Source organism: Telmatherina bonti (genome assembly GCF_933228915.1).
Source record: "Telmatherina bonti genome assembly, chromosome: 21".
Classification (NCBI taxonomy): Eukaryota; Metazoa; Chordata; class Actinopteri; order Atheriniformes; family Telmatherinidae; genus Telmatherina; species Telmatherina bonti.
Window position 1 is genome coordinate 11,495,106 of NC_136630.1, and position 24,664 is coordinate 11,519,769.

Consider the following 24,664-nt stretch of genomic DNA (forward strand, 5'->3'; position numbering starts at 1 on the left):
TCACAGTGATTTCAAATAGTGGATTTCAGCCACAGGACTGAAATCCTTCAGGCTTCAGTGTACGGAGGTTAGATAAAACCTGGAGGTATTGGAGCAACTTTATGCCTTCTGATTTTAGTCTATGTGTTTTAAATGTATAGTCACATGCAGACCCACAGTCACTCCACAGCTTTCTGCACAGGCTGCTGCATGCAAAGGGCTCAGGAGCACATGGGGCTTGAGGCTTGTTAGACACGCATTGTCAGAGTCAGGAACTCCTCCCGGGTCTTGGGGTCCTCCAAGTAAGCTCCCAGCATGGTGCTTGTCACCGTGCGGCTGTTCATCTTCTGGACACCACGCATTACCATGCACATGTGCCTGTAAACACACCCATGTGTCAGACTTGTAGCTGCTGCTTTTCAGTTCTTTTGAGAAACTCCCTGGACTGAGGATAATGAACTTAAAGAGGAACGCCACAAATTTTTCCACATCAAATTCTTTTGACAAACTATGAAAGTGTGATGTTAGAAAGGCTGTGGCAGAGAAGACTGCAACAGGCATGAGTGTTTTATCCTTATAAAATGAATCTGTTTGTATAAGTTTTGATCACTTTGCTGAACCACAGTGGTTTGTGTGTGTGAGTACTTACGCTGCTTCTATAACCACTGCAACACCTTTTGGCTGCAAAGCCTCAGATATTCCCATAGCAATCTGCTTGGTTAGACGCTCTTGAACTGAAAGAAAGAAAATAATTCAACACGTTAATGTCACATAGTGGATTTCCCTGGATTTAGCTTTAATTTTCTGCACAGTCAGACTTTGTTTTTCTTTACTGGCTGCCTACCTTGAAGCCTTCGACTAAAGATTTCCACAATCCTGCAGAAACCAGAAAACAAAAAAAGAGGAGAGGACTGATTACAAATCAGGTGTAATAATGATTAATCTTTTGATAAACACAGACTGGCATCAGTGCCTGACCCCAGGCCATTAAACTGTATAGACTGTACAACCTTCGTCTGTGAATGATTCACCCTGCAGAATTCTCTACATCTGCCATGCAAGCTCATCTAAAGACCTGATGACTGTTGCAGCTATTCTGGCTTATATGTTCTGATGTGCCGCGATATTTTAGGAAATGGAGAGAAGGATACAGACAAAGAGGCTGTGATAATAACCAGTGATTCCCACAGGTCTGAAGGGATTTTCTCATGGCTCTAAAGCCATGAAGTTTAGACTTGTTTCTGTGAATGTGCTTGCTGATAGGAATAAGATAATGGCCTATGGGCTCAGACTGTAAGCCTCCAGGTCAATGCACTAAGATAACAGAAGAACCCAGTCGCCCGGCACTAATGCCCCAAGCATAGCCTCAGTGACAGTAGAGTATGGTGAGTCTGTGAGGGTGCATGCATTTTGCGTTACCTTGCCAGCTTGCTTAGTCCCACCACTTTTTTGTTTGGAATATAGCCGATGTGAACCTGGACAGAGAAGACAGTTCAATGAGTGCATAGGTCACATAAACAGAGGAAAGGATGAGATACATGAGGATACATTTAGCTTACACAAATGCAGCATTTCAGCAACTTGTTGCATTGATATTTACTGTCAAACTGGACCAGCTTTAAACCTTGCTGGAATGGTAGATAAACACAAACACAGACACACAAATACAAACTTACCTTTCCAAAAAAGGGCACCAAGTGATGTTCACACAGAGAAAACACATCTATGTCCTTCACAATCACCATCTCATCGTGGTCTTCATCAAATATGGCATTGTTTAAGATGTCTGTTGGGTACAACCAAACATATTCTTTAATTAATTCCTTTTGTATTTATATGGTTAAGTTAACTTTATTGGATTTAGCAATAAATGTGCTCAAAACTTTCCAGGAATATAAATGGGTTTTTTTGTTTGTTTGTTTGTTGTTGTTTTTTTGTTTGTTTTTGTTTTTTTTGATGGACTGGTGTGAAAATCTGCACTTTTTCCAGTGAGAAAATTGGGAAAATAAATATCAAGGAAACTTTAAATTTCTCAGTTCACAGCAAATAGATCTTTTAGAGGATAAGGTCTTGGGTCAAAATATTTTATTTGAATTAGTTAATTTCTGATCATTAAAAATGATATAACTGCCTCTAAATGAACTTTATTCCCATCTGCTACCTGTCCTGAATGATCATACCAAAAATGACTGTTAACTCACCTTCTATGGTCTCATGGTAGCCCTTGGTGAGGAACTGGATGGCCTTGGCGGCGCGCAACGGCGTGCGCAGCAGCCCCTCCCGGTCCGTGTCCTCTCCGAGCTGCCGCAGGATGTTGGTGTAGGCGGCCTCCAGCGCAGGTAAGCGGGACTCGTCCTCTGCCTCTTTGCGTGATGTCTTGTGCTTGCGGTGCACGACGGCTGCTTTCTTGGTGTCTATGATGAGGTCGCCGAAGCCGTTGTTGCAGTGGAACTCCTCCACAGTGTCGCTGACTTTTCCGTTGCAGTGGGAGTTCATGTCGCTGGGCCTGTTGACTCTTGAAGAGATTGAAAGATGGAAGAAAAGAAGAGATGGGAGGTCTTGAAGCTAAGGTTACCCGATTGGGGGGCTGCTTGGCTGTCTCCGTTCCTGGTGCGCTCTGCTTTTATAAAGCCCGTGAAAGCGCATCAGTCTCTCATTCGTCAGGGTGCCGCGTAACCTACGTCAAAACACTGAGTAGGCTTTCGCCAACCGGGTCATCACTGACCCTCTCCTCGCACACACACACACAAACGCACACACTCCTCTCCACTTGCTTGAGATTGACTGCGAAACGGATTTTCTGGGTGTGGACATCACTTGACATTTAACGCTTTACGCGCATCTCTTATGAATCTGTTCCGATTATGTTACACCTCTTTACGAACAGCTCATGAGACACATGGTATTCTCATTTTTAAGAAAGTCAGGCTCATTTTGACTCCATATCCGTGGAAATCAGGTTGTTAAGAGGTTACACAGTCACATGCAAATGTTGGGGCACTCAACGGAAGGAAAATAAATGGTAGTGCTGTGAATGCCTAAAAACAACAACAACAACAAAGTTTTTATTGAATTGCAGGAAGAAATATTCTTTTGTGATCATTTATGTTTAAATTTCTGGTATGAAATGAAAAGAAGGAGCTCCCCAATACACCATAAGACTAAGGGATAAGCCCTGTTTACAGTTTAGGTTAATGTTTATCTAAGAGATTAAGGATAAAGCAATACTTTAGCCATATTTCACATGTGCTGTTTTTTTGTTGTTTTTTTTTTTTGTTATTTACATTTCTTCTCTGTGGACCCACCCAGTGACAGAGTCAAAAAAAAATTTATTAGGGGGCAAAATTGGAACCATAACTCTCATTGGGGACATCAAAAGCTGATGTGTCATTATTCTTTACTTGTATGGCATACTAATGAAAATATTTAGGTTATTCTTGATTAGACATGACTGATTTGTAAAAGTATCCAGTGTTTATGTCCTTGAATAAATGTTTGTTTCATCATTACTGAGTTGTTTTTCTTCCGTTCTCTCTTTTTTCTTTTTTTTAAATATTCATATATACACTGCTCAAAAAATAAAAAGAACACTAAAGTAATATGTTGTAGATCTGAATTAATGAAATATTTTTGATTGAATACTTTGTTCTTTCCATAGTTGAATGTGCTGACAACAAAATCACACAAAACTATCAATGAAATCAAATGTATCAACCCATGGAGGTCTGGATTTGGAGTTTTTCTCAAAATGAAAGTGGAAAAACACACTACAGGCTGATCCAACTTTGATGTAATGTCCTTTAAACAAGTCAAAATGAGGCTCAGTAGTGTGTGTGGCCTCCACGTGCCTATATGACCTCCCTACAACACCTGGGCATGCTCCTGATGAGGCGGCGGATGTTCTCCTAGGGGATCTCCTCCCAGACCTGGACTAAAGCATCCGCCAACTCCTGGACAGTCTGTGGTGCAGCTTGGTGTTGGTGGATGGAGCGAGACATGATGTCCCAGATGTGCTCAAATGGATTCAGGTCTGGGGAACGGGTGGGCCAGTCCATAACATCAATGCCTTCATGTTGCAGGAACTGCTGACACACTCCAGCCACATGAGGTCTAGCATTGTCTTGCATTAGGAGGAACCCAGGGCCAACCGCACCAACATATGGTCCCACAAAGGGTCTGAGCATCTCATCTTGGTACCTAATGGCAGTCAGGCTGCCTCTGGCGAGCACATGGAAGGCTGTGCAGCCATCCAAAGAAATGCCACCCCACACCATTACTGACCCACTGTCAAACCGGTCATGCTGGAAGATGTTGCAGGCAGCAGAACGTTCTCCACGGCGTCTCCAGACTTTGTCACGTCTGTCACATGTGCTCATTCTGAACCTGTATTCATCTGTGAAGAGCTCAGGGCGCCAGTGGCGAATTTGCCAATCTTTGTGTTCTCTGGCAAATGCCAAACATCCAGCACGGTGTTTGGCTGTAAGCACAACCCCCACCTGTGGACGTCGGGCCCTCATACCACCTTCATGGAGTCTGTTTCGGACTGTTTGAGCAGACACATGCACATTTGGGGCCAGCTGGAGCTCATTTTGCAGGGCTCTGGCAGTGCTTCTCTTGTTCCTCCTTGCACAAAGAAGAAGGTAGAGGTCCTGCTGCTGGGTTGTTGCCCTCCCACGACCTACACATTGGAAGCAGCAGTCTACCACTAAACAGGCTCCTCTGGTTGCTGATGACAGTGAGCAGAGGGTGGCTGGCATTATATATAAATCTTTAGTACTCCGGGCTTTAATGTGGATTAAGCTAGTGTGTGGATTTGAGCAGAAAAGTGCTGTTATTAATGATGCTTTTTAGTTTTACCAGGGGTAGGCAACTCTAGTCCTCGAGTGCCGCAGTCCTACAAATGTTAGGAGTTTCCCTGCTGCAACCCACTTGATTAAAATCAACAGCTAATTAGCAGACTTGTGCAGAGTTTGGTGTCAAGCTCTGCACAAGTCTGCTAATTAGGTCTGATGTGTACCAGGTGTGTTGCAGCAGGGAAACTCCTAACATTTGTAGGACTGCGGCACTCAAGGACCAGAGTTGCCTACCCCTGGTATTACTGTATTCTTGTTTGTTTTATTTTGTTTTGTTTACTAACCAATTTGTGTTTTATATAATTTTTCTTTTATTTGAACTTTAATATTACCTTGTAAATTGTCTGAAACTTCTCATTCATATGCCCCGAATGAAAAGTGCTTCACCAATAAAGTCTGATTTATTGACAGTTGCTTGATTACGTTTCTACTGTTTCTAGATACAATTCTGCTTTATGAGTAATAGACTTTATCAATTGCTGTGTGGGATACTCATGGAAGTGGGTGGGACCATGGCCACCAATTTCAAATCAGCTTCATCCCACCGTTTGTTTACTGGATGTTGCCAATTCATGTTTCTGCTCAGAATGTTGCCCTGCGTTTTTTGTTGTAAATGTTTTGTTGTATTTTCTTGTTTTTTTTTCCAAATAAAAATAAAATAGAATATTAATTTTAAAAAAATGCCTACCTCTGTTTTCAGTGAAAAGACATGGAAGTAGTTAAATGTGTGCTTTCTACAGCAATGTTATTTGAATTTCATAGGTATCTTCATGAAAAACAGATCACTTTTAACTTTTGACTGCATGAGAAAGAAAAAGCGGATGATAGTTTAGTTTTATGACAGATTTATATAACAAATGTATAAAAAAAAAAAAGGTAATTTTTTAAAACTATCAATGAAAAAGCATTTGAGAGGTTTGCTGTAGCATTGAGTTCCTGCAAATCATCTTATGACACCAGCTTCATCTTCATCTTCTGCCGCTTATCCGGGATCAGGTCGCGGGGGCAGCAGCCTAAGCAGGGAAGCCCAGACTTCCCTTTCCCCAGCCACATTTGCCAACTCTGCGGGGGGGATCCCGAGGCGTTCCCAGGCCAGCCAAGAGATATAATCCCTCCAGCGTGTCCTGGGTCTTCCCCGGGGTTTCCTCCCAGAGGGACGTGCCTGGAACACCTCACCAGGGAGGCGTCCAGGAGGCATCCTGACCAGATGCCCGAGCCACCTCAACTGGTTCCTCTTGATGCGGAGGAGCAGCGGCTCTACTCTGAGCCCCTCCCGGATGACCGAGCTCCTCACCCTATCTCTAAGGGTGAGCCCGGCCACCCTGCGGAGGAAACCCATTTCAGCCGCCTGTATACGAGATATCGTTCTTTCGGTCACGACTCACAGCTCATGACCATAGGTGAGGGTAGGAACGTAGATCGACTGGTAAATCGAAAGCTTTGCCTTCTGGCTCAGCTCCTTCTTCACCACGACAGACCGGCACAGAGTCCGCATTACTGCAGACGCTGCACCGATCCATCTGTCGATCTCGTGCTCCATCCTTCCCTCACTCGTGAACAAGACCCCAAGATATTTAAACTTCTCCACTTGAGGCAGGACCTCATTCCCGACCCGGAGAGGGCAATCCACCCTATTCCGGCTGAGGACCGTGGTCTCAGATTTGGAGGTGCTGATTCTCATCCCAGCCGCTTCACACTCGGCCGCGAATCGCTCAAGCGAGAGCTGGAGGTCACAACCAGATGAAGCCAACAGGACCACGTCATGTGCAAAAAGCAGGGACCCAATCCTGAGGCCACCAAGTCAGATCCCCTCAACACCTCGGCTGCGCCTAGAAATTCTGTCCATATAAGTTAAGAACAGAATCGGTGATAAAGGGCAGCCTTGGCGGAGTCCAACCCTCACCGGAAACAAATCCGACTTCCTACCGGCAATGCGAACCAAGCTCTGACACCTGTCGTACAGGGACTGGACAGCTCGTACAAGGGGATCCGGTACCCCATACTCCCGGAGTACCCCCCACAGGAGCCCCCGGGGGACACGGTCGAATGCCTTCTCCAGGTCCACAAAGCACATGTAGACTGGTTGGGCAAACTCCCATGCCCCCTCCAGGACCCCAAAGAGGGTATAGAGCTGGTTCACTGTTCCGCGACCAGGACGAAAACCACACTGCTCCTCCTCAATCCGGGATTCGACTATCCGGCGGACCCTCCTCTCCAGGACCCCTGAATAGACCTTACCAGGGAGGCTGAGGAGTGTGATTCCCCTGTAATTGGAACACACCCTCCGGTCCCCCTTCTTAAAAAGGGGGACCACCACCCCAGTCTGCCAATCCAGCGGTACTGCCCCTGATGTCCACGCAATGCTGCAGAGGTGTGTCAGCCAGGACAGCCCCACAGCATCCAGAGCCTTAAGGAACTCCGGGCGGATCTCATCCAACCCCGGGGCCTTGCCGCCAAGGAGCTTTTTGACACCTCAGCGACTTCAGCCTCAGAGATAGGAGAGTCCACGACCTCACAGTGGAGGTCTGCAGGCAGGACCTCTTGGACCAGCTCTGCTTCCTCATCGGAAGACGTGTCGGTAGGATTGAGGAGGTCTTCGAAGTATTCCTTCCAACGACTCACTAAGTCCCGAGTTGAGGTCAGCAGCTCCCCACCTCCACTGTACACAGTATTAATACTATGACACCAGCATGATGGTAAATCAGGGACTTCACAGCTAATAAAAATGACTAAATGTGTTAATCCTTTTTAAAATCCCCATCTAACCTGCAACAACAGTTATTATTTCCCCCCTGCCAATCATGTTGTTTCACACAGTACTCCATTATACAACAGACAGGGCATAAGATGATACAGATGGTCTTAGAGTTTTTACTTTTTTCTTTTAGAAGTATTGTAACATGACTATATCTTGTTTGAAATTGATCAGAGAAAATTATGTACTAAAAGCATGGTTCAGTCTTATAGGCTAGAGTAGTCACTGTTCATAATTATAAAACATGAATATTGTGTAAAGCTTCTACAGTAAATATGTTAATTCACTTGCAGTTTTAAATTATTTTATCATAAGGAATTTTTTTTAATGCATTTCTTTTGTGTCTTTTTCTTGGCATTTGCTGGTGTAATTTCTCTGTCATCCAGGTCATGGTAATTATAAGAACTTGAATAAAAGAAATAATTGACTTGAAATCCAGCTGTCTTTATTCAAGTTCCTATGATTTGCTCTAACATTTCATGGATGCAGCTTCTACTAAACCCTCACAGTTACATTTCTTACCTGCCAACAGATCACTGCACTCAGAGACTTGGAGGGTCATTCTGGATTTTTCTGTTTTTTTTTTTTTTTTTTGTTTTTTTTTTTTTTACAAAAATAGTCAATCAGTAACTGAATCATCTTCCATCTGTACAAGTACATCAATGACTACAATTCTTTAAATGTTCCAGATAATTTTAAAACTGCTTTCTTCTTCCAGTCTTCCTATTTATGGAATTAGCTTTCATATTGGACTGTAATGGAATGATAATGATAATGATAACAACAACAACAATAATTAAAGCCGCAAGCGGCATCCATCAGGTCCTCTCATGCCGAAACCTCCACCCGAACTCATCACAAAGCTTCCGGGTGGATGTGAAGTCGATGGTACGAATCCCACACTAGTTTGTTTAAAAACAATGCACATACAGTGCTAAATGGGCGTAAACGCCAAGATGGCGGACAGCCCGTTACCATGGCAACATTTGTTCAATTGACTTTTTAGCTCGTTTTCGGATGTTACACATGTGTGCCGAATTTCGTAGCCCTAGGTCAAAGTAGACAATCGGTCCCCCCCAAAATGTGCCTCCCCCACAATACATATTAAAATGTGGTAAAGAACCCACCAAATATGAATGCTTTCCATTTTGGTGCAGATCAGATGCATTTCTGCACAGATATTAGTAAACCGTGTTTCATGGCGAGATGATTTTTTTCAAAGATGGCGGACACCCTGTTGCCATGGTAACAGGTTGTTAATTGAGGTCGTCTTATGGTGGTAGACATGTGTGCCGAATTTCGTCGTCCGACGTCAAAGTAGACTTTTGAGACCCCATTCTATTTTCCATTTTTGGCGTTTCTAGGGGGCGCTGTCGAGGCATTTTTGCATTGGCGTGCATACGGACCCCAGAATATTGCTATTTTCACCGGACGTGAGGTGTGTGCCAAGTTTCGCAATTTTTCACGGGGGCTAAGGGGGTCAAAATTGAGCGAGTTGTGCTGAGAATAAAAATAATAATAAACATTTCAACAACAATAGGGTCCGAGCCATACTTCGTATGGCTCGGACCCTAATAATAATAATAAGAACAACAACCACAACAATGCTAATTAAAATGGAAATACATTATGTTAATAAAATATTTTCACATCAATTTGTCAATTAAAAAATAATTTAAAAAAGAGCCTCCAACACTTGAGGTGGCAGTAGTTAGACCCTTACTGTTTCCATGGGAACACGTACACTAACGACGTATCTTCCTGTTTGTTTCCCTCGGTGGCGGGATTTTCCAGCATGGCGGTGCAGCCGAAGCAGAACCTTTCCATGGATAGTGCAGCCGAGCACGGCTTTCTTAACTTCATTTTCTCCATGCCGGAGAAACCTGATACTACTTTTAGGATATTTGACCGTAACGAATATTACACGGTTCACGGGAAAGACGCCATATTCGCTGCAAAGGAGGTTTTTAAAACGAATGGGGTCATCAAATATTTGGGATCAGGTAAAGGCCCTGCGACAGCTTAGCTGTGCACTTTGCGAGCTTCAGCGAATTTAGCTAGGTAGCCACTGGCTGAGTTAATATTCAGCATTCAGATAATGTCTCGATCCTGTAGTTAAATATTTGCAAACTTCTGCATTAGTCAGAGTTTTACGTGTGTTGCTTGGTAATATGTAGATTTGTTGGGAAGGTGCAGAGTGAAGCTCATTACAACAACTATGCCTTTAGTCTGCATAAATAAAGAAAACACTAAATTAAATGCATAAATTTTGTTTCAACAGGGAGTCGAAAGCTGGAGAGTGTTATTCTGAGTAAGCTGAACTTCGAGGCTTTTGTGAAAGACTTGCTCCTGGTCAGACAGTACAGAGTGGAAGTCTACAGGAACCACAGCAAGAGCAGCAAGGAGCACGACTGGAGGATCGAGTTCAAGGTCTGTTTGTGAGATGTTAGGGCCTGCAATGCTTCTAGGATGTCACAAGACACTTAAAAATGGATTCTACCATCCTGTTGCCATTTTTATATATTCCTAAAATGCATGTTTGAAATGCATGTTTTTTACACAAAAGAAAACACTTTGTTTTCTAGGGGTGGGAAAATCGAATCGAAAAATAAAAAATTGGGATTTTTTGTTTTGCTTCACAATTTTAAAATCGATTTTTTGTTTTAAAAAAACTGGGATTTTTTTTCAAATGAATAAAAATAATCCATTCTAAATTTTTTTGCCATTTTTATTGTCTTTATTGATCTTTTAACTTGTCTTCTTGGTCTTTATAGCAGCAGAATGATGGTCTGGCTACTGTGTTGTTTTTTCTCATTGAAATGAAGGAAAATGACGAGTTAAAAAAAAAAAGAAAAGTTTCATACATTTATTTTGGTTTTAATCTACAAAATTCATCAATATCAAAGAATTGTGAGAATCGCAATTTAAATCGACTCGGCACCCAAAAAATGGTAATTGAATCGAATCTTGGCAAAAGCATATCATCAAAGCCCTATTGTTTTCTGAACTTAATGTTTATATTTCCATTTCCTCTAAATTCAGGCCTCCCCTGGGAATTTGACTCAGTTCGAGGAGATTCTGTTTGGCAGTGGAACAGGAGCTGAAGGCTGCGCAGGAGTCGTAGCTGTGCGGTTTGCCACAGGAACTGATGGCCAACGCGTGGTTGGGGTTGGCTACGTGGATGCAGCCCAGAGGACGATGGGAGTTTGCGAATTTCCAGACAATGAAATCTTCTCCAATCTAGAGTCTCTGCTTGTCCAAATCAGCCCTAAAGAGTGTCTCTTAGCTCAGGGGGAATGCAGCACTGATGGGAATAAGCTGCGAGAGGTATGTGTTGGTGGTGCCGTCTAGATTGTGTTGTTTCTGTTTGCATTTTATTACTTTGAGCATCAACTTGAGGCAATAATAAGGTACAGTAAGTTGTCATTATTGTGTGCTGATTCTTTTGTTTTATGTTGTTTGTGTAGGTGGTGCAGCGTGGTGCCATGCTGGTGTCTGACAGAAAGAGAGCAGAGTTCAGCAGCAAGGACATCGTTCAGGATCTCAACAGGTTGCTGAGAGCTAAGAGAGGAGAGACAGTTGTGAGCAACACCCTGCCTGAACTGGACAAACAGGTAACCAATGGAGTAAAAAAGAAAAAAAAAACTTTCCCATGTCTGAGGCTCTTTGTTAAAGGCACTGTTTTGAATGACAATAAAGGCAAAAGGCTGAAGAAGAACATGTATTTTTGTTGAAATTGTTCCTCATGGTAAGCTACATGTGAAGCCACAGCTGCACCAAGACAGGAATGCAACAGTAAGTTTGCACCAACAGCCTGTGAAAACCATCAAAACAATATTGTAGGTTCAAAACATGCACAAGTTAGTCCTTCCTTGTACCCCATCAGTAGATGAAATGCTTCACAAACCAGTTGCATGTTCTGGTCAGTGTTACTCAACTCTTTACACCAGCTCACCTCCCTCTGTCAGAACTATGAGACCCAGCTTTTTACATCTCATGTATTCAGAGCCTTAACATTTTCTTATCTCAAGCCATAAAATACTGGTTTTACTAAAACTTCATAATAAATTGTCTTAAGCATATTATGGTAAAACTTTAACCTAAAATATACGTTGAGTTGTTTATAGTATTTATTCACTGTAATTGGATACTTTTACTATTTTTACATGATCATCTCTTAACAGTTGTACATTGATTATGTTTGTCCATTTAAGGATCAATAAGTGTCAAATTGTTAGTGCATCTATTTACAGATACATTATAGTCTCATAAAGCCTTGACCAAGTTTTTTTTATTTTTTTTATTTTTTTTTTTAAGCTAAATCATACTAGGCACAGTGATTTTCATGGCTATACATGCCAAGCAAGGCGTCAACTTTGACAGTGAAATTCTTAAAAAAAAAAAAAGTAAAATAACAATCAATGAAAACACTACATTGGTAGTTTTAAACTGATAACTTCTGCTTGTAAATCAATGGATTTATTCCATCTGCAAAGTCCCCAACTTCCCATCTTGGACTTCCTGGATCTGTCTAAAATGGGAAATTCTCACCAGTGTAGTTTTTGAAACACTCATTTGTGTTATTATCTTGCATTAGGAACAAGCGGCTGAGGATATTAATACAAAATGTGAAGTTTGCAGCACTACCTTGTTTTTCTTTTTTTTTCCCCAGAATTGTTCATTTTAACATTATTAATGCAGCTGAAAGTTGATTGATTATTGATTTTAAAGAGAAATCTGCTTCCAGCAGTCAAGTTAATATGATTATTATAACACTGTTTACTTATTTCTAATCTCAGTTTGATCTTATGGTAACATAAAAATGCTCTTAGTATGCAGTTGCATGTGTTGTATTGATAACTACATTCTCAATCAAACATATCTATTTGAGGGTGTTTGTACTTTCAGACAGTGGCAACATCGTAGAAGAGCTGACTCTGTAAATGTGGCATTCTTCACAGGTGGCCATGTCATGCTTGGCTGCAGTGGTGCGTTTCCTTGAGCTGCTCTCTGATGAGTCCAACTTCAACTCCTTTAGTCTCGCCACGCTGGACCTGGGTCAGTACATGAGGCTGGACAATGCTGCAGTCAGAGCTCTTAACCTCTTTCAGGTCAGTGACTCATGTAAAAAGATTTCCCAGCTTTCTCTAATAAATTGAGCCAGCACTGGTTTGATTGCATATTTCATTAATATTGAAGATAAATTTAGTTAATAAACTTTGTACAAGAGTTGGCATGAATGAATCCAGAGCTTGTTATGCGAGTATTTGTTTATGTCTGTTTAAAATGAAGTAATAATTAATAAGCGAGTTATGTAGTAAATTGGTTGCTGAATGATTTGTGAGTGTTAGCAAGTACACATGCTGTTCTACTAACTAGTATTTAGCACTGATTCATCATCACAATATGTGTTGTGGAGTTCTGATGTTTGCCTTTAATTAGACTTTCTGTACACAAAGATAACGCAATTCTTTGCCAAGCATAGGGCTGGGCGATATGACAACATATATCTTTTGGACGATAGAAAATGTCAATAGTTTCATATGAGGTCTATCGTTTACGTGACGATAGATGCTTTACTGCAGTATTTTATGTTAAGATGCGCTTTACGGCATGCACGATGCAATACATAAGCCAACATGGAGGAAGACGGTAGCAGATGCGTTTCAGAGCAGGGTAGTTCACTAAAGGATGACCAGCCAAACAAAACTGATGAGCTTGTTCATAAAAGAGGGGAAATTTTTGTTGTTTGGATGTAAAAAGACCGACGTATAACCGACAACAGACTAGCTCACAGTCCCAACAACGGACTCTGACACAACTAACTCATTTTATCACCTGCGCAAGAATCAGGATAAAGAATAAAGAATAGTCAATGAGCAAAAGCAGCATCACGTGGTGGCGAAAGCGCTCATAATAAACTCCAGACGTAACACCACAACAGGCTTTTACCTGTGAAACGCCATTTGGCCATAGTTCCCCCAGATGGAAGGAAATCACTGCTGCCGTTTCCAAGCACATCTGACACATAACTGATGACTGACACAAAATTACACTAACAATTTGATATCGTTATGTATATCGTTATGGGGATAAAAAAAAATGAGGGTATTAGATTTTGGTCATATTGCCCAGGCGTAGCTGAGCATATGCAAAGTGTAGAAGGAGGATCTTTGGTTTCCTTTGTTTGTTTATTTTAGCATGTTGAAGGTTTTGATGTGTGTGACTTATTTCCTCCAGGGTTCACCCGACGACACAAGCGGAGCTCATTCGTTGGCTGGTTTGTTGAACAAGTGCCGCACCCCACAGGGTCAGCGACTGGTCAGTCAGTGGATCAAACAACCGCTCATGGACAAAACCAAAATTGAAGAGAGGTAACTGTGTGATGATGAGGATGTAGTCAGACTTGCTTGATTTGATTCAGTCTGCAGGTCAGAGCTCAGACTTCAGGCTCATGTAATCTTAAGTCTTTTTTTTTTTTTTTTTTTTTTCCCCAAAATTAAACAATAACTTGCAAGGATTTTTCAAGTCTTAACGTTCTTATGTATGTGTGAGGACAGGCTGGACCTGGTGGAGAGTTTTGTGTGTGACTCTGAGCTGAGACAGACCTGCCAGGAGGACTTGCTGCGCCGCTTTCCAGATCTTCATCGTCTAGCCAAGAAGTTTCACCGCCACTCTGCAACACTGCAGGACTGCTACCGCGTCTACCAGGCTGTGAGCCAGATCCTTGCCCTCGTCACAGCCCTGGAGAGATACTCTGGTACCAACAAACCTGTTGCCATAGTCTCCAGACTGAGGTGTCAGCTTGTTAAAATAGGGGTCGATGGTCCTGTATTTGAGAAGCAATAATATATGTTATTTCTGGAGAGATGATTGTTTTGGTTAATTATTAATGATTTTCTGATTATGCATTTTTCATTCGGGCCTAGGGGCAGATTTCATCACTAGCCTGCATCTTTGATAGTGATTGCAGGTCATAATGATCAGATAATTAGGATGAGTCGAGATTATATGCTGCTTGAAAGAAATTGCAAACCTTAAATATTTTAATCAGTCATTTATACACTAGTTTAATCTGGTATGAAAAGAGATTAGGGAGGATATAAGAAGGACATTTCCTTAGCGGCTCTTACCAGCACATAGGCAGTAAACGCTCCCAAATATTAGCTGCTACTTTTGTGTGTGGTCCTCTTCGATATTCCTGCAGTTTTACTTGGAGACCTGAGCATGTTACTGAAATGTGCGTTAAGTAAGCCATTGTTCTGGACCATCTATGGAAAGATTCAGACTAATAGCATTTACTTTATTTCACCTTAAGAAAAGAAATGAGTCATTTAGATTTTGCAGGCTGCAAAAAAAATTCTCCTTTCGAGGTTAAATTTTTCTTTTTGCAAATGTTCTCACTTCCACCCAAAAAAAAACTCTGCTTGTGAGTTTGAGTGCATCCTTGCATGCGGGCATATGCTGTTCTTTAGTACTGAAAGCTTTTCTCTTCATCTGAACCGTCTACTTTTTATTTATTTATTTAGTTCCCAGGTTGCTGTTTTTCTAACCCTCCTAACCAATAAACTCAATCACAGGTTAAAAAAGAAGCTGTAAATGTTGCTGTTAAATGCTACACTCTTGAGTAAATAATAAACCTGCATGTAACTTTGTCAATACATCAGCAACCAATCAAATAATGTTATTAAAGCTAGCTTCTGCATCACCATGTCTCTTTGTGTCTGCAGGCAGCTACCTGGTTCTGCTGCAGGCAGTGTTCAGCTCTCCTCTGAAAGACCTGCAGATAGACTTCACCAAATACCAGGAGATGATTGAAACCACATTAGACATGAACCAGGTCTTATTTTTTCCTCCATATTTGTGTTCAGGCCTGTATTTTAATGGAATCTTGTTGTGTTTAATGTGTTATTAACGCATCTTTTCTTGTTTGTTGTGCGTTACATGCAGATCGACCACCATGAGTTCCTGGTTAAGGCATCGTTTGATCCGGTGTTGAGCGAGCTCAGAGAAAAGATGGATGCTCTGGAAAAGAGCATGCAGGCGGTGCTGAGCAGTGCAGCCAGAGAACTAGGTGATTATATAAACACACTTCCACACCACAGGGCATATAAAAGGACAATTTGTAGATTCTTTGAAGAGAAGTTAAGTTTAATTTGTCTGATGTTTCATCTTTTTACTGTTGTGTAAGAATAAACCCCCAGTAAATTGATTGCAACACAGTTGCCATGTGCTATAACGTGGATTTAAAACTGTAAATCTGGTTTTTATCTCTCCCTGACTCAAAGATTGAGTAATTTATTCATGGAGACATCTCAGGAGCCGTACGTGAGAATACAGATGTCCAAATTAGTTGTACTGGACGCTGCATGGACTTTCCTCCTGCTGTCTTCCTTACATAAAGTCTACAAAGAATTTAAGCAGCCGATGGGAAAGAAAAGGGTCAGTTAGAGGTGTCTTCTGCTTGTGCAGGCCGACAGGATAAGTCATTTTTAGACACGTTCATAGAGATGGAGGAAACCACACAAGAGCCCACCATGTAACTCTTCGTTTGCATACTCGTGTCACATGTTGTCTCCTGAGCACAGAAACCAAACTGAGGTTTTTCAGTTATGAAAGTGCAACAATATCCTGTTGTGTGGTGTGTGTGGAAGGGCAACAAATGTCAGGACCTGAATCTGACAACCTTGTTAGGTGATTATGTGTGGAAAACCATTAGTCTCCAAGCAGTCAGCAGAGAAGTCAAAAGTACTGAATCACATGAACGTGTGAGCTTAGTTGTTTTTATTAAGTATAAAATGAGAAAAGTGGTGAAGTCGGGGATACGTAGCCTGAATTTAAGCTTCAAATTAATGTTAAAATGGTCATTAAAACTTGACAGTTCTCTGTAGCCCAGTCTGATCCCTTTTATATTTTTTAATTTTTAAACTATTTGCCCAATCAGAGTTTTGAATTTATGGTTTCTTCAAAACTTCTCTTTATTGCTAAAGTGCTAAGTTTGAATTTAGTTTTAGGAATATTCTTATAACTTTATAAAAGTTCATCTTAATTATTAAGTATTAATTTAAGTAATATTAAGTAATAATTTGTCTTTGTTGAACTGATTTTTTACCACATTGTTGAGGCCTTGTACATTATATCTTGAGGAGGAAATAGATATGCAGATATTATTTGTTTGACCTAAAACCTTTTAAAAAAAAAACAAAAAAACAACCATTACATCTTTATTAAACTACACAAACAGCTAATTAATGCTACAGTTGTTTTGTCATCATGACTGAAATGACTTTAAAAAATCTTTTTTTTCTTATTTTCAGTTATTTGCCTTGATACCGCAAGTTATCTCAGTTTAAATTTTTAATGAATATGTGGTACCTGGTGCTACAGTGACACTGCTAAAAGGCAGAAAACAGATGAAAAATGATAAAAAGTTGTCTGAGTGGCATTTTGAGGAAACTAAACTTTTGTTTTGCAGGTCTGGATGCTGGTAAGACTGTGAAGCTGGAGTCCAACGCCGTGCTGGGTTTCTACCTGAGAGTCACATGCAAGGACGAGAAGAGTCTAAGGAACAACAAGAAATTCACCATGCTGGACGTTCAGAAGAACGGCGTGCGCTTCACTAACAGGTCGGTCTTTGCTGTTTCCCCACATCTGAAGTCCGTTTGGAGAAATCGTCAGCTGATGGCCCGACCGCCTCTTTCATGTGCCCTTTCACGTGTTTGCAGTAAGCTGAGCTCTTTGAATGAGGAGTACACAAAGAGCAGAGAGGAGTACGAGGAGGCTCAGAATGCCATCGTCAAAGAGATCATCAACATTGCCTCAGGTGAGGAATCCCATCACATGCTGCTCATGGTGTCTCATCACCATGGCATTGATTTAATCGATGAAAGAATGAGTGAAAGCTTAATTACGTGTAACATGATAAATTCTAACATTGAAGTTGCCTTATATGCCCATAACTAATTCATTTCCTTCACATTTCCCCACAAAGGTCAGTAAAAAGTGCAGTCTTTGAACTTTTAAAATAGGACATGGTGCTGCTGAGGATCAACTAAGCATAAATTTGGAGGCTGCGTGTTGCCATGTTGCCAGTCTCCTGCCTGTGACAATTAAAGGTTTTTAATGCTTATGCAACACCAGGTTACGTGGATCCACTCCAGACGCTGAGCGATGTGATCGCACAGCTGGACGCAGTGGTTAGCTTTGCTGTGGCATCCGTCTCTGCTCCCGTGCCATACGTGCGTCCGAGCCTGTTAGACGACGGCTGCAGGCGTATGGAGCTGTTGCAGGCCAGACATCCCTGCATGGAGACTGATGCAGACACCGCCTTCATACCCAACGACATCACCTTTGTCCAAGATGAAAGAAGCTTCTATATCATAACAGGTGAAAGATGGCGAAGGAGAATGGATGTGAGACGGAGGATAGATCCCCCCCCCCCCCCCCCCCCACACTAATTGTTTCTGTTGTTTGCAGGTCCAAACATGGGTGGGAAGTCGACGTTTATCCGGCAGGTAGGCGTGATCGCTCTGATGGCTCAGATCGGCTGCTTTGTGCCATGTGAAAAGGCAGAGTTAAGTGTGATTGACAGCATCCTGGCGAGAGTGGGAGCAGGAGACAGTCAGGTGAAAGGAGTTTCCACCTTCATGTCGGAGATGCTGGAGACCTCTGCCATCCTGCGGTAAGTAAACGCACGTCTTCTTTACACAATACGTCCGCAAAGCTTTTCTCATCCTTAGGATTGTCTCCACAGCACGGCCACCAAGAACTCGCTCATCATAATTGACGAGCTCGGCAGAGGCACGTCCACATATGATGGTTTCGGGCTGGCCTGGGCCATCAGCGAGCACATCGCCTCCAAAATCGGTTGCTTCTGCCTCTTTGCCACTCACTTCCACGAGCTGACAGTGCTGGCAGCACAGCAGCCCACCGTCCACAACCTGCATGTCACGGCCCTGACGTCCCACAACACCCTCACCATGCTGTACAGAGTTAAACCAGGTCAGCACAAGTTTGTTTTCTGGATTTACTCTTCCCTTAAATGGCCTTTAAACAGAAACCTGTGTGTTCATTGAGCAAAATAAGTGGGTTTTTTTTTTTGTTGTTTTTTTTTTTTTTAAACTTGTTGATCCTTTTCTGACAGAAAGCTTATTTACTTTCTTTCTCATAGCTGAATATGAACATTAACACAGATTTGATCCTATCTAAAGCCACAGTTATCTGACACTTAAACGGAAAAGATATTTTTAAGATTTTGGATAAAGTGACTTTACTCTCATTGTAAATTTACAACAAAATGTTGTTGGCTACAGCCAAACTGCTGCAGCTGTAATTAAGACGTAAGAACATGATGTACAATTAAGAGTATGCTAAAAGCAAGGTAAAAAGAAGCAACAGTGTTGAAAGGTAAATTGTGGCGCACGCATCCAAAAAACTATCTCAGGAGTTTACATTAGCATATATATACATTAATTTCTATCTGCATATACCTTTACACACACACAAGCGCGCGTGCACACACACGCGCATACATACTGCATATGAGCAGGAAACGGAGGAAGCATGATATTAACAACAACTGTACAGATGTGGACAAAATTGTCGGCACTTTGTTATGGAACAAAAACCCACAGAACTGAACTGTAAACACTTTAATTTTACTAACTTTAATAATAGAAAATTAACTGAGAACTGGCAAATAAAAATAGTTTCTTTTAAAGGATTTTCTTTTAGTTCAATTATTTAACTAATGAAACATGTCTGGACAAAAATGACGGCACCCCTTGAACATTTTGCAAATAATTGGACCATAAGGACATGTTAAACTTCGGTGTGTCATCTAATTTGAAATAAGTCAGTCTCCTTATTTAAAGGGTGACAGATAGTCGCTGTGCTGTTTAGTGATGGTGGTGTGTACCAGGCTTTACATGGACCACAGAAAGCGAAGGACAGAGTTGTGTCAGGAGAGTAGAAAGAAACGTGACTGACAAGCAGGCTAAAGGTTAAAGCTGTAAGGCTATTTCTACACAGCCTGATGTTTATGTGACTACAGTTGAGCAAAAGCAGAAGAAGATCTGTGGGACTGTCACCAACCTCTCTGGACATGGTCACAAGAGGAAAATTGATGAAAAATTCATGGATAATAAGAATGGAAGCCAAAGAGCCCAGAACAATCTCCATAGACATTAAAGATGAACTCCAAGGTCCATGTATATCTGGGTTAGATAGCACCATTCATAGCTGTTTGAACCAAAGGGGACTTCATAGGAGACGGCCAGTGAGGACGCCATTGTTGATGCAAATCTTTAAACAACTCATTTGGAAATTTCTAAACTGCGTATTGAGAAGCCACAATGCTTGTGGGATACTGTCCTTTGGACATATTAGAAAAACTGGAGCTTTTTGACAAAGCACATGCGCTCGATGTTCACAGATGCAAAAAAGAGATCTACTGTGAAACATGGAAGACACTTAGCTCTGGGGTTGCTTTGGAGCATCTGGGACAGGTTGTCTTGCATCTGTCCGGGGTACAATCAAGTCTCAGGACTATCAAAGCATTTTGGAGCAAAATGAGGTGTCTGGTGTCAGATAACTCGGTCTCTGTCGCTACTCATGGGTCTTCCAACAGGATAAAGAACCAAATCACCCAAGAATGGCTCAGAGCAAGAGATTTTGAAGGACCCTTTTATGAGTTTTGCTCCAACCCCTAAGCTGAAGCATCCCATCTGGGGAAGGAACGCTTTAAACCTAAGACAACGGGAGCAGGTTACTTATGAGGACTGGGCCAAAAACTTGTTATGACAGTTATAGAAATTCTTTGATGCATTCATTGCCTACAAAGGTTGTGCAACAAAATAGTGAGTTAAGGGTGCCATTGTTTTTGTCCAGGTCTGTATTTGTTCATTTTTTAAAATTATTCTGCTCAGCAACAATTCTAAATAAACATGGACTGATGGAGACCACTGCTTTGGGGGAAAGGCTTGTCTCTGTAGGCGTCCAGCATACACCACGTGCTGCGACACCCTGACATGTGGACCTGTTATCTGAACCCCACTCAGAAACTAAACCTCATCTCTACAAGGGGTCTTCTCGCCATTTGTGGTGAGTCCCACTACAGTGGTGTCATTGAAGAAATATGATGTTGGAGTGGTGGGTGGGGGCACAGTCCTGGGTAAAAAGGATGAACAGGACACGGCAGTTTTCCAGGCACAGAGTGAAGAGGTTTGTCCAAGTCTGTGGAGTTTGTGAACCAGTTTTGGGGACTGACTATAAAAAGCAGAGCTGAAGTCAGACATGAAGACAGGAATCCTGTTCCACCTAACCTCCTGTAGCACCTTTAAAGATCACATGTTGTCATTTGTTATAGGTACACTTAAGGTTTAGTGCAGATTAAAGATTTTCTGGTTTTATCAGGGTTAGGAAGTTGGGATTGTTGAAGGGAAAGTGATGATTTTACCACACATCCGGTGGGATGTCCCATATCATCTGACTTTAGGACCACAGTCCAACCTACCTTATCATACAGTCTGGTAAACCTTCTGTTCACGTTTGATTGTGCAGATTGGAGCAGCATCTACTCTCCCTTTATTTCTGCTTACTACTGTCATTATAGCATCTGTTCTTTCTGGCTACAACTTGTCAAATCTTGAGAAGATAACAGATGGAGAAAGGAAGCGTTGAGACAAGACGGTTGAGATAGTAAACAAGTTAGTGTCTGTATAAATCGGATTCTTAACAAAATCCAACCCATTTTTTTAGACAATTTTTGAAAGTAAACAAATGATATTATTTTAAACATGATGCAATCATAAACCACTTTATCAGGTCTACCTTTCCAGCACTGGGTTGGAAGCTCTTTGGCCTTAAAACTCTCTGAATTCTTCGTTGTTTGAGTTACTTTCTTTTTGTTTCATCTCCAACCAGTGTGCCTACTCTCCCCTGACATCAGATTTTGGTCCCAATAACTGCTGTTCAATGGATATTTTCTCTTTTTCAAAAAATCTCAGAAGATCCGCAGTTCCTGAAATAATCAAACCAGCCCATCTGGTACTAGTAACCAAGCCTTTCTCCCTCATTCTGATGCTGAGTTTGTGCTTTGTTGTCTTGACTATGTCTATATAACTAAACGCATTAAGTTCCTACCATATAATTGGCTGATTAACGGCTTGTTTTCACAAATTGTTATAAAACACCTAATAAAGTGGACAGTGAGTGTACATCCATTGGCTTTGATTCAATAAACAAGTGATGGAGATGTGTCTTCAACTCAAAATCAATTACAAACTTTTTTGTCATTAAAGTGGAAATTTCAGTGGTAAATCTCACAGTAAGAAATGCTGTTGTAAAGAACAAATCAGGAATATTTACCAGTGTTTTTCTGCAGTTCATATAATTATTCTTAATCAACACATTTTATAATAATTGATTTAGATATGTGAAATTTATCCATAGCATTTTCCCTTTAAAGTGTACCGTTTTTATCATCCTTTATGGTGTGGTGTTACATATGTTAAAGCTATCAGTAGCAGTTGAGTCACATCATTATTGCAGCACCATAGTTACATAAATAAAATACCAAATGTTGGTTTACTCTCTTAAGATGAACTTTTCAGGATGTTGAATTATGAGTTTTAGTGGGGGGGGGGGTGAGTGGCTATAATTTCTCAGCTAAATGAGCCAACTCTGTCTTCAGGTGTGTGCGACCAGAGTTTTGGGATCCATGTTGCGGAGTTGGCTTGCTTCCCTCCATCAGTGCTGGCCGTTGCAAAGGAAAAAGCAGAGGAGCTGGAGGAGTTCCAGGAACCTGCAGGGGAGAAGTCGGAGCAGGAGGAAGAGCCTGAAGCCAAGAAATGTCGAACAGATAAACAAGTAGGGCTCAGTTTTCCACAATGCTTCTGCCACAGTCAGGAGGATAAACACTGAATGCTGACTTCACATGCAGTCTGCTCACTAGACGCTCACTAGAAGTTTAACAGATCAGAAACACAAAATAGTAACAAAATGGCAGTGTTTTAAATTTGATGTCAGACAACAGCAGCAGTGCTCTGTGTTTACCAGGATTTAAAGGACTTATTTAAAGAAAAGTTTTGCTGTGAAAGTGGCCTGCGGTTGTGGATGCTCATTTTAAGATGAAGTTCTGCCTGTTCTGCAGGTTGGAGAAAGCCTGATCCAGGACTTTCTGCAGAGAGTAAAGTCACTTCCTATTGGCAGCATGACTGAGAAGGAGGTGAAAGTGGAGCTCAGAAGAATGAAGCAGGAGATTGCAGCCAGAAACAACACGTACATCAGTGAGATTCTTTCCCGCTGCATTCCTGCAAAAACTACCTGAAAAAAAGAACTTTTTTACACTCACATTGTTTTCTCAGCTCAGTTTTAAGTTCTTCGGTAGGGAACCACACAACAGCGCTTATACTGTATAGTTTTCAATAAAGATGATTTCTTTAATGTTTATTTTGTGACTCGGTCATGTTTGTTCATGCTATTTCCTTCTTCCAAAAGTCCAGATAAACCAGAACTTTTATTGCTTTAAAATGCTCTTTTGTGCTGTTCTGGACCTGGTTTTTGTGTTAGAAAATGGCAGTGTTCAGCTGATCTAGGTTTCTCAGAACTTCAGTATCATCCAGAATAAGCATGTCTAAAGGTTTACCTCTATCTGGTCACTATTTCCATAAATTTTCTTTCTATTTGTGCTTTTCTAGTGTTCAGCTGTATTTCTTCTGTTGGTCTTTGAGAGAATAAAAACACGAGTTTTACTGTGTAATTGAGGTTGTCGCTTAAAGACGTGAACAGTATATCTAGTATATCACATGGAGGAACCATTTTAAAAAAAGTTTTTATCTTTAGGGAAAGCAGCATAAAGTGTCCAAATGCACCACACTTTGACCTAATTATATCTTTTTTTTTTTCTGCTCTTCCTAAATATTATTTAAATTTAAAATTTAAATATTTAAATATTATTTAATATTATTTGAATTACTATAAATATTTCCTCAGACTGATTGGAAAAGAAACATTTGTTCTGTTGTCTGAAGTTGCCTCCACAGTTCTGCACATGATGACATTAATGATGGCTGATTGTGTGGTTATGTCTGGCTGTCTTAATTCTTCCTGCAATTCTGATCAGTGATCATTGATCCAATAAGGTCTGGATTAGGGATGGGCAATAATAACATTTTTACTTTCAATATGATCCCATTAGTTCATGGTACTTTTTCACTGATATCAATACAGATACTTTTTGAACCTTGAAGGAACATCATATGATTGTGCAAGGTGCATTAATAGCAATGCAATATGAATACAAATTGTGAACAGAGACCCTTCATATAATTTTCTAAGTAGTTCATTCAATGAGTGAAGTAAATAAGTAAAAGAACAGGTGGTTTGAGGATTGGCTGGGGGGAGGTTCAAACCATCCTCTTTCTTTGTGGAGTTTTCATCTGCGTGAGTTCTCTCTGGGTATGCCGGCTTCCTTCACCGTCCAAAGAAATGCATGTTGGGTTAACTGGTTACTCGAAATTGTCCCTAGGAATGCGTGAGCATGAATGGTTTTTTGTCTCTGTGTGTTGGCCCTGCGATGGACTGGAGACCTGCCCAGTGATTGCTGGGATAGGTTCCAGCTTCCCCACAACCCTTAACTGGACAAAGCGCATAAGAAAATAAATGAATGATTACATTTCCTAAACTGAAAGAACACTGTGCTGAAGAGTCTGTATTAAACCAGTGAAATATTACAAACATCGTCATTACTGGTCATCTGATTGACCAGTAAAATCATGTGATACACAGGATATGAATGGAATATGCTGTGGTTGTTTTACACACCTTTTTTAAATTTATTTGCCTAAAACTCTCAAGTGAAAATAAATGCCATGTTTTAAATTAGCACAGTGGTACTGGGATATTTTAAAAATTTCAAATATACAGTATCATGACTGGCAGATAATAAAGTAGTAATTTATCCATCCCTAATTTTGACACATCAGTTTTCTGGACCCTGCCACACATGAAATGAAAGGATACAATGTACTAGAAACAATTAAAAAAACAAACAAAAAAAAAACTGCAGCAGCTACAG

At 41.1% G+C, this 24,664-nt stretch overlaps 2 protein-coding genes across 2 annotated transcripts; one reads left to right on the top strand and one right to left on the bottom strand.

The window, feature by feature from the left end:
• Window positions 1-227: 227 nt before the first annotated feature.
• gch2 (GTP cyclohydrolase 2) lies at window positions 228-2,475 on the bottom strand (the record flags this gene model as incomplete). Its single annotated transcript, XM_079261194.1, has 6 exons — window positions 228-357; window positions 629-713; window positions 824-855; window positions 1,399-1,454; window positions 1,656-1,765; window positions 2,181-2,475. The coding sequence occupies 6 exons, from the start codon at window positions 2,473-2,475 to the stop codon at window positions 228-230; spliced, it is 708 nt and encodes a 235-aa protein (XP_079117320.1).
• A 6,907-nt stretch (window positions 2,476-9,382) lies between these two features.
• On the top strand, window positions 9,383-22,985 carry msh2 (mutS homolog 2 (E. coli); the record flags this gene model as incomplete). Its single annotated transcript, XM_079261496.1, has 16 exons — window positions 9,383-9,590; window positions 9,869-10,017; window positions 10,630-10,914; window positions 11,055-11,201; window positions 12,549-12,698; window positions 13,828-13,961; window positions 14,148-14,347; window positions 15,318-15,427; window positions 15,538-15,661; window positions 17,063-17,213; window positions 17,313-17,410; window positions 17,728-17,973; window positions 18,064-18,268; window positions 18,341-18,588; window positions 22,280-22,455; window positions 22,739-22,985. 16 exons carry the CDS (start codon window positions 9,383-9,385, stop codon window positions 22,913-22,915), a joined length of 2,808 nt encoding a protein of 935 aa, XP_079117622.1. The 3' UTR covers window positions 22,916-22,985.
• Window positions 22,986-24,664: the final 1,679 nt, after the last annotated feature.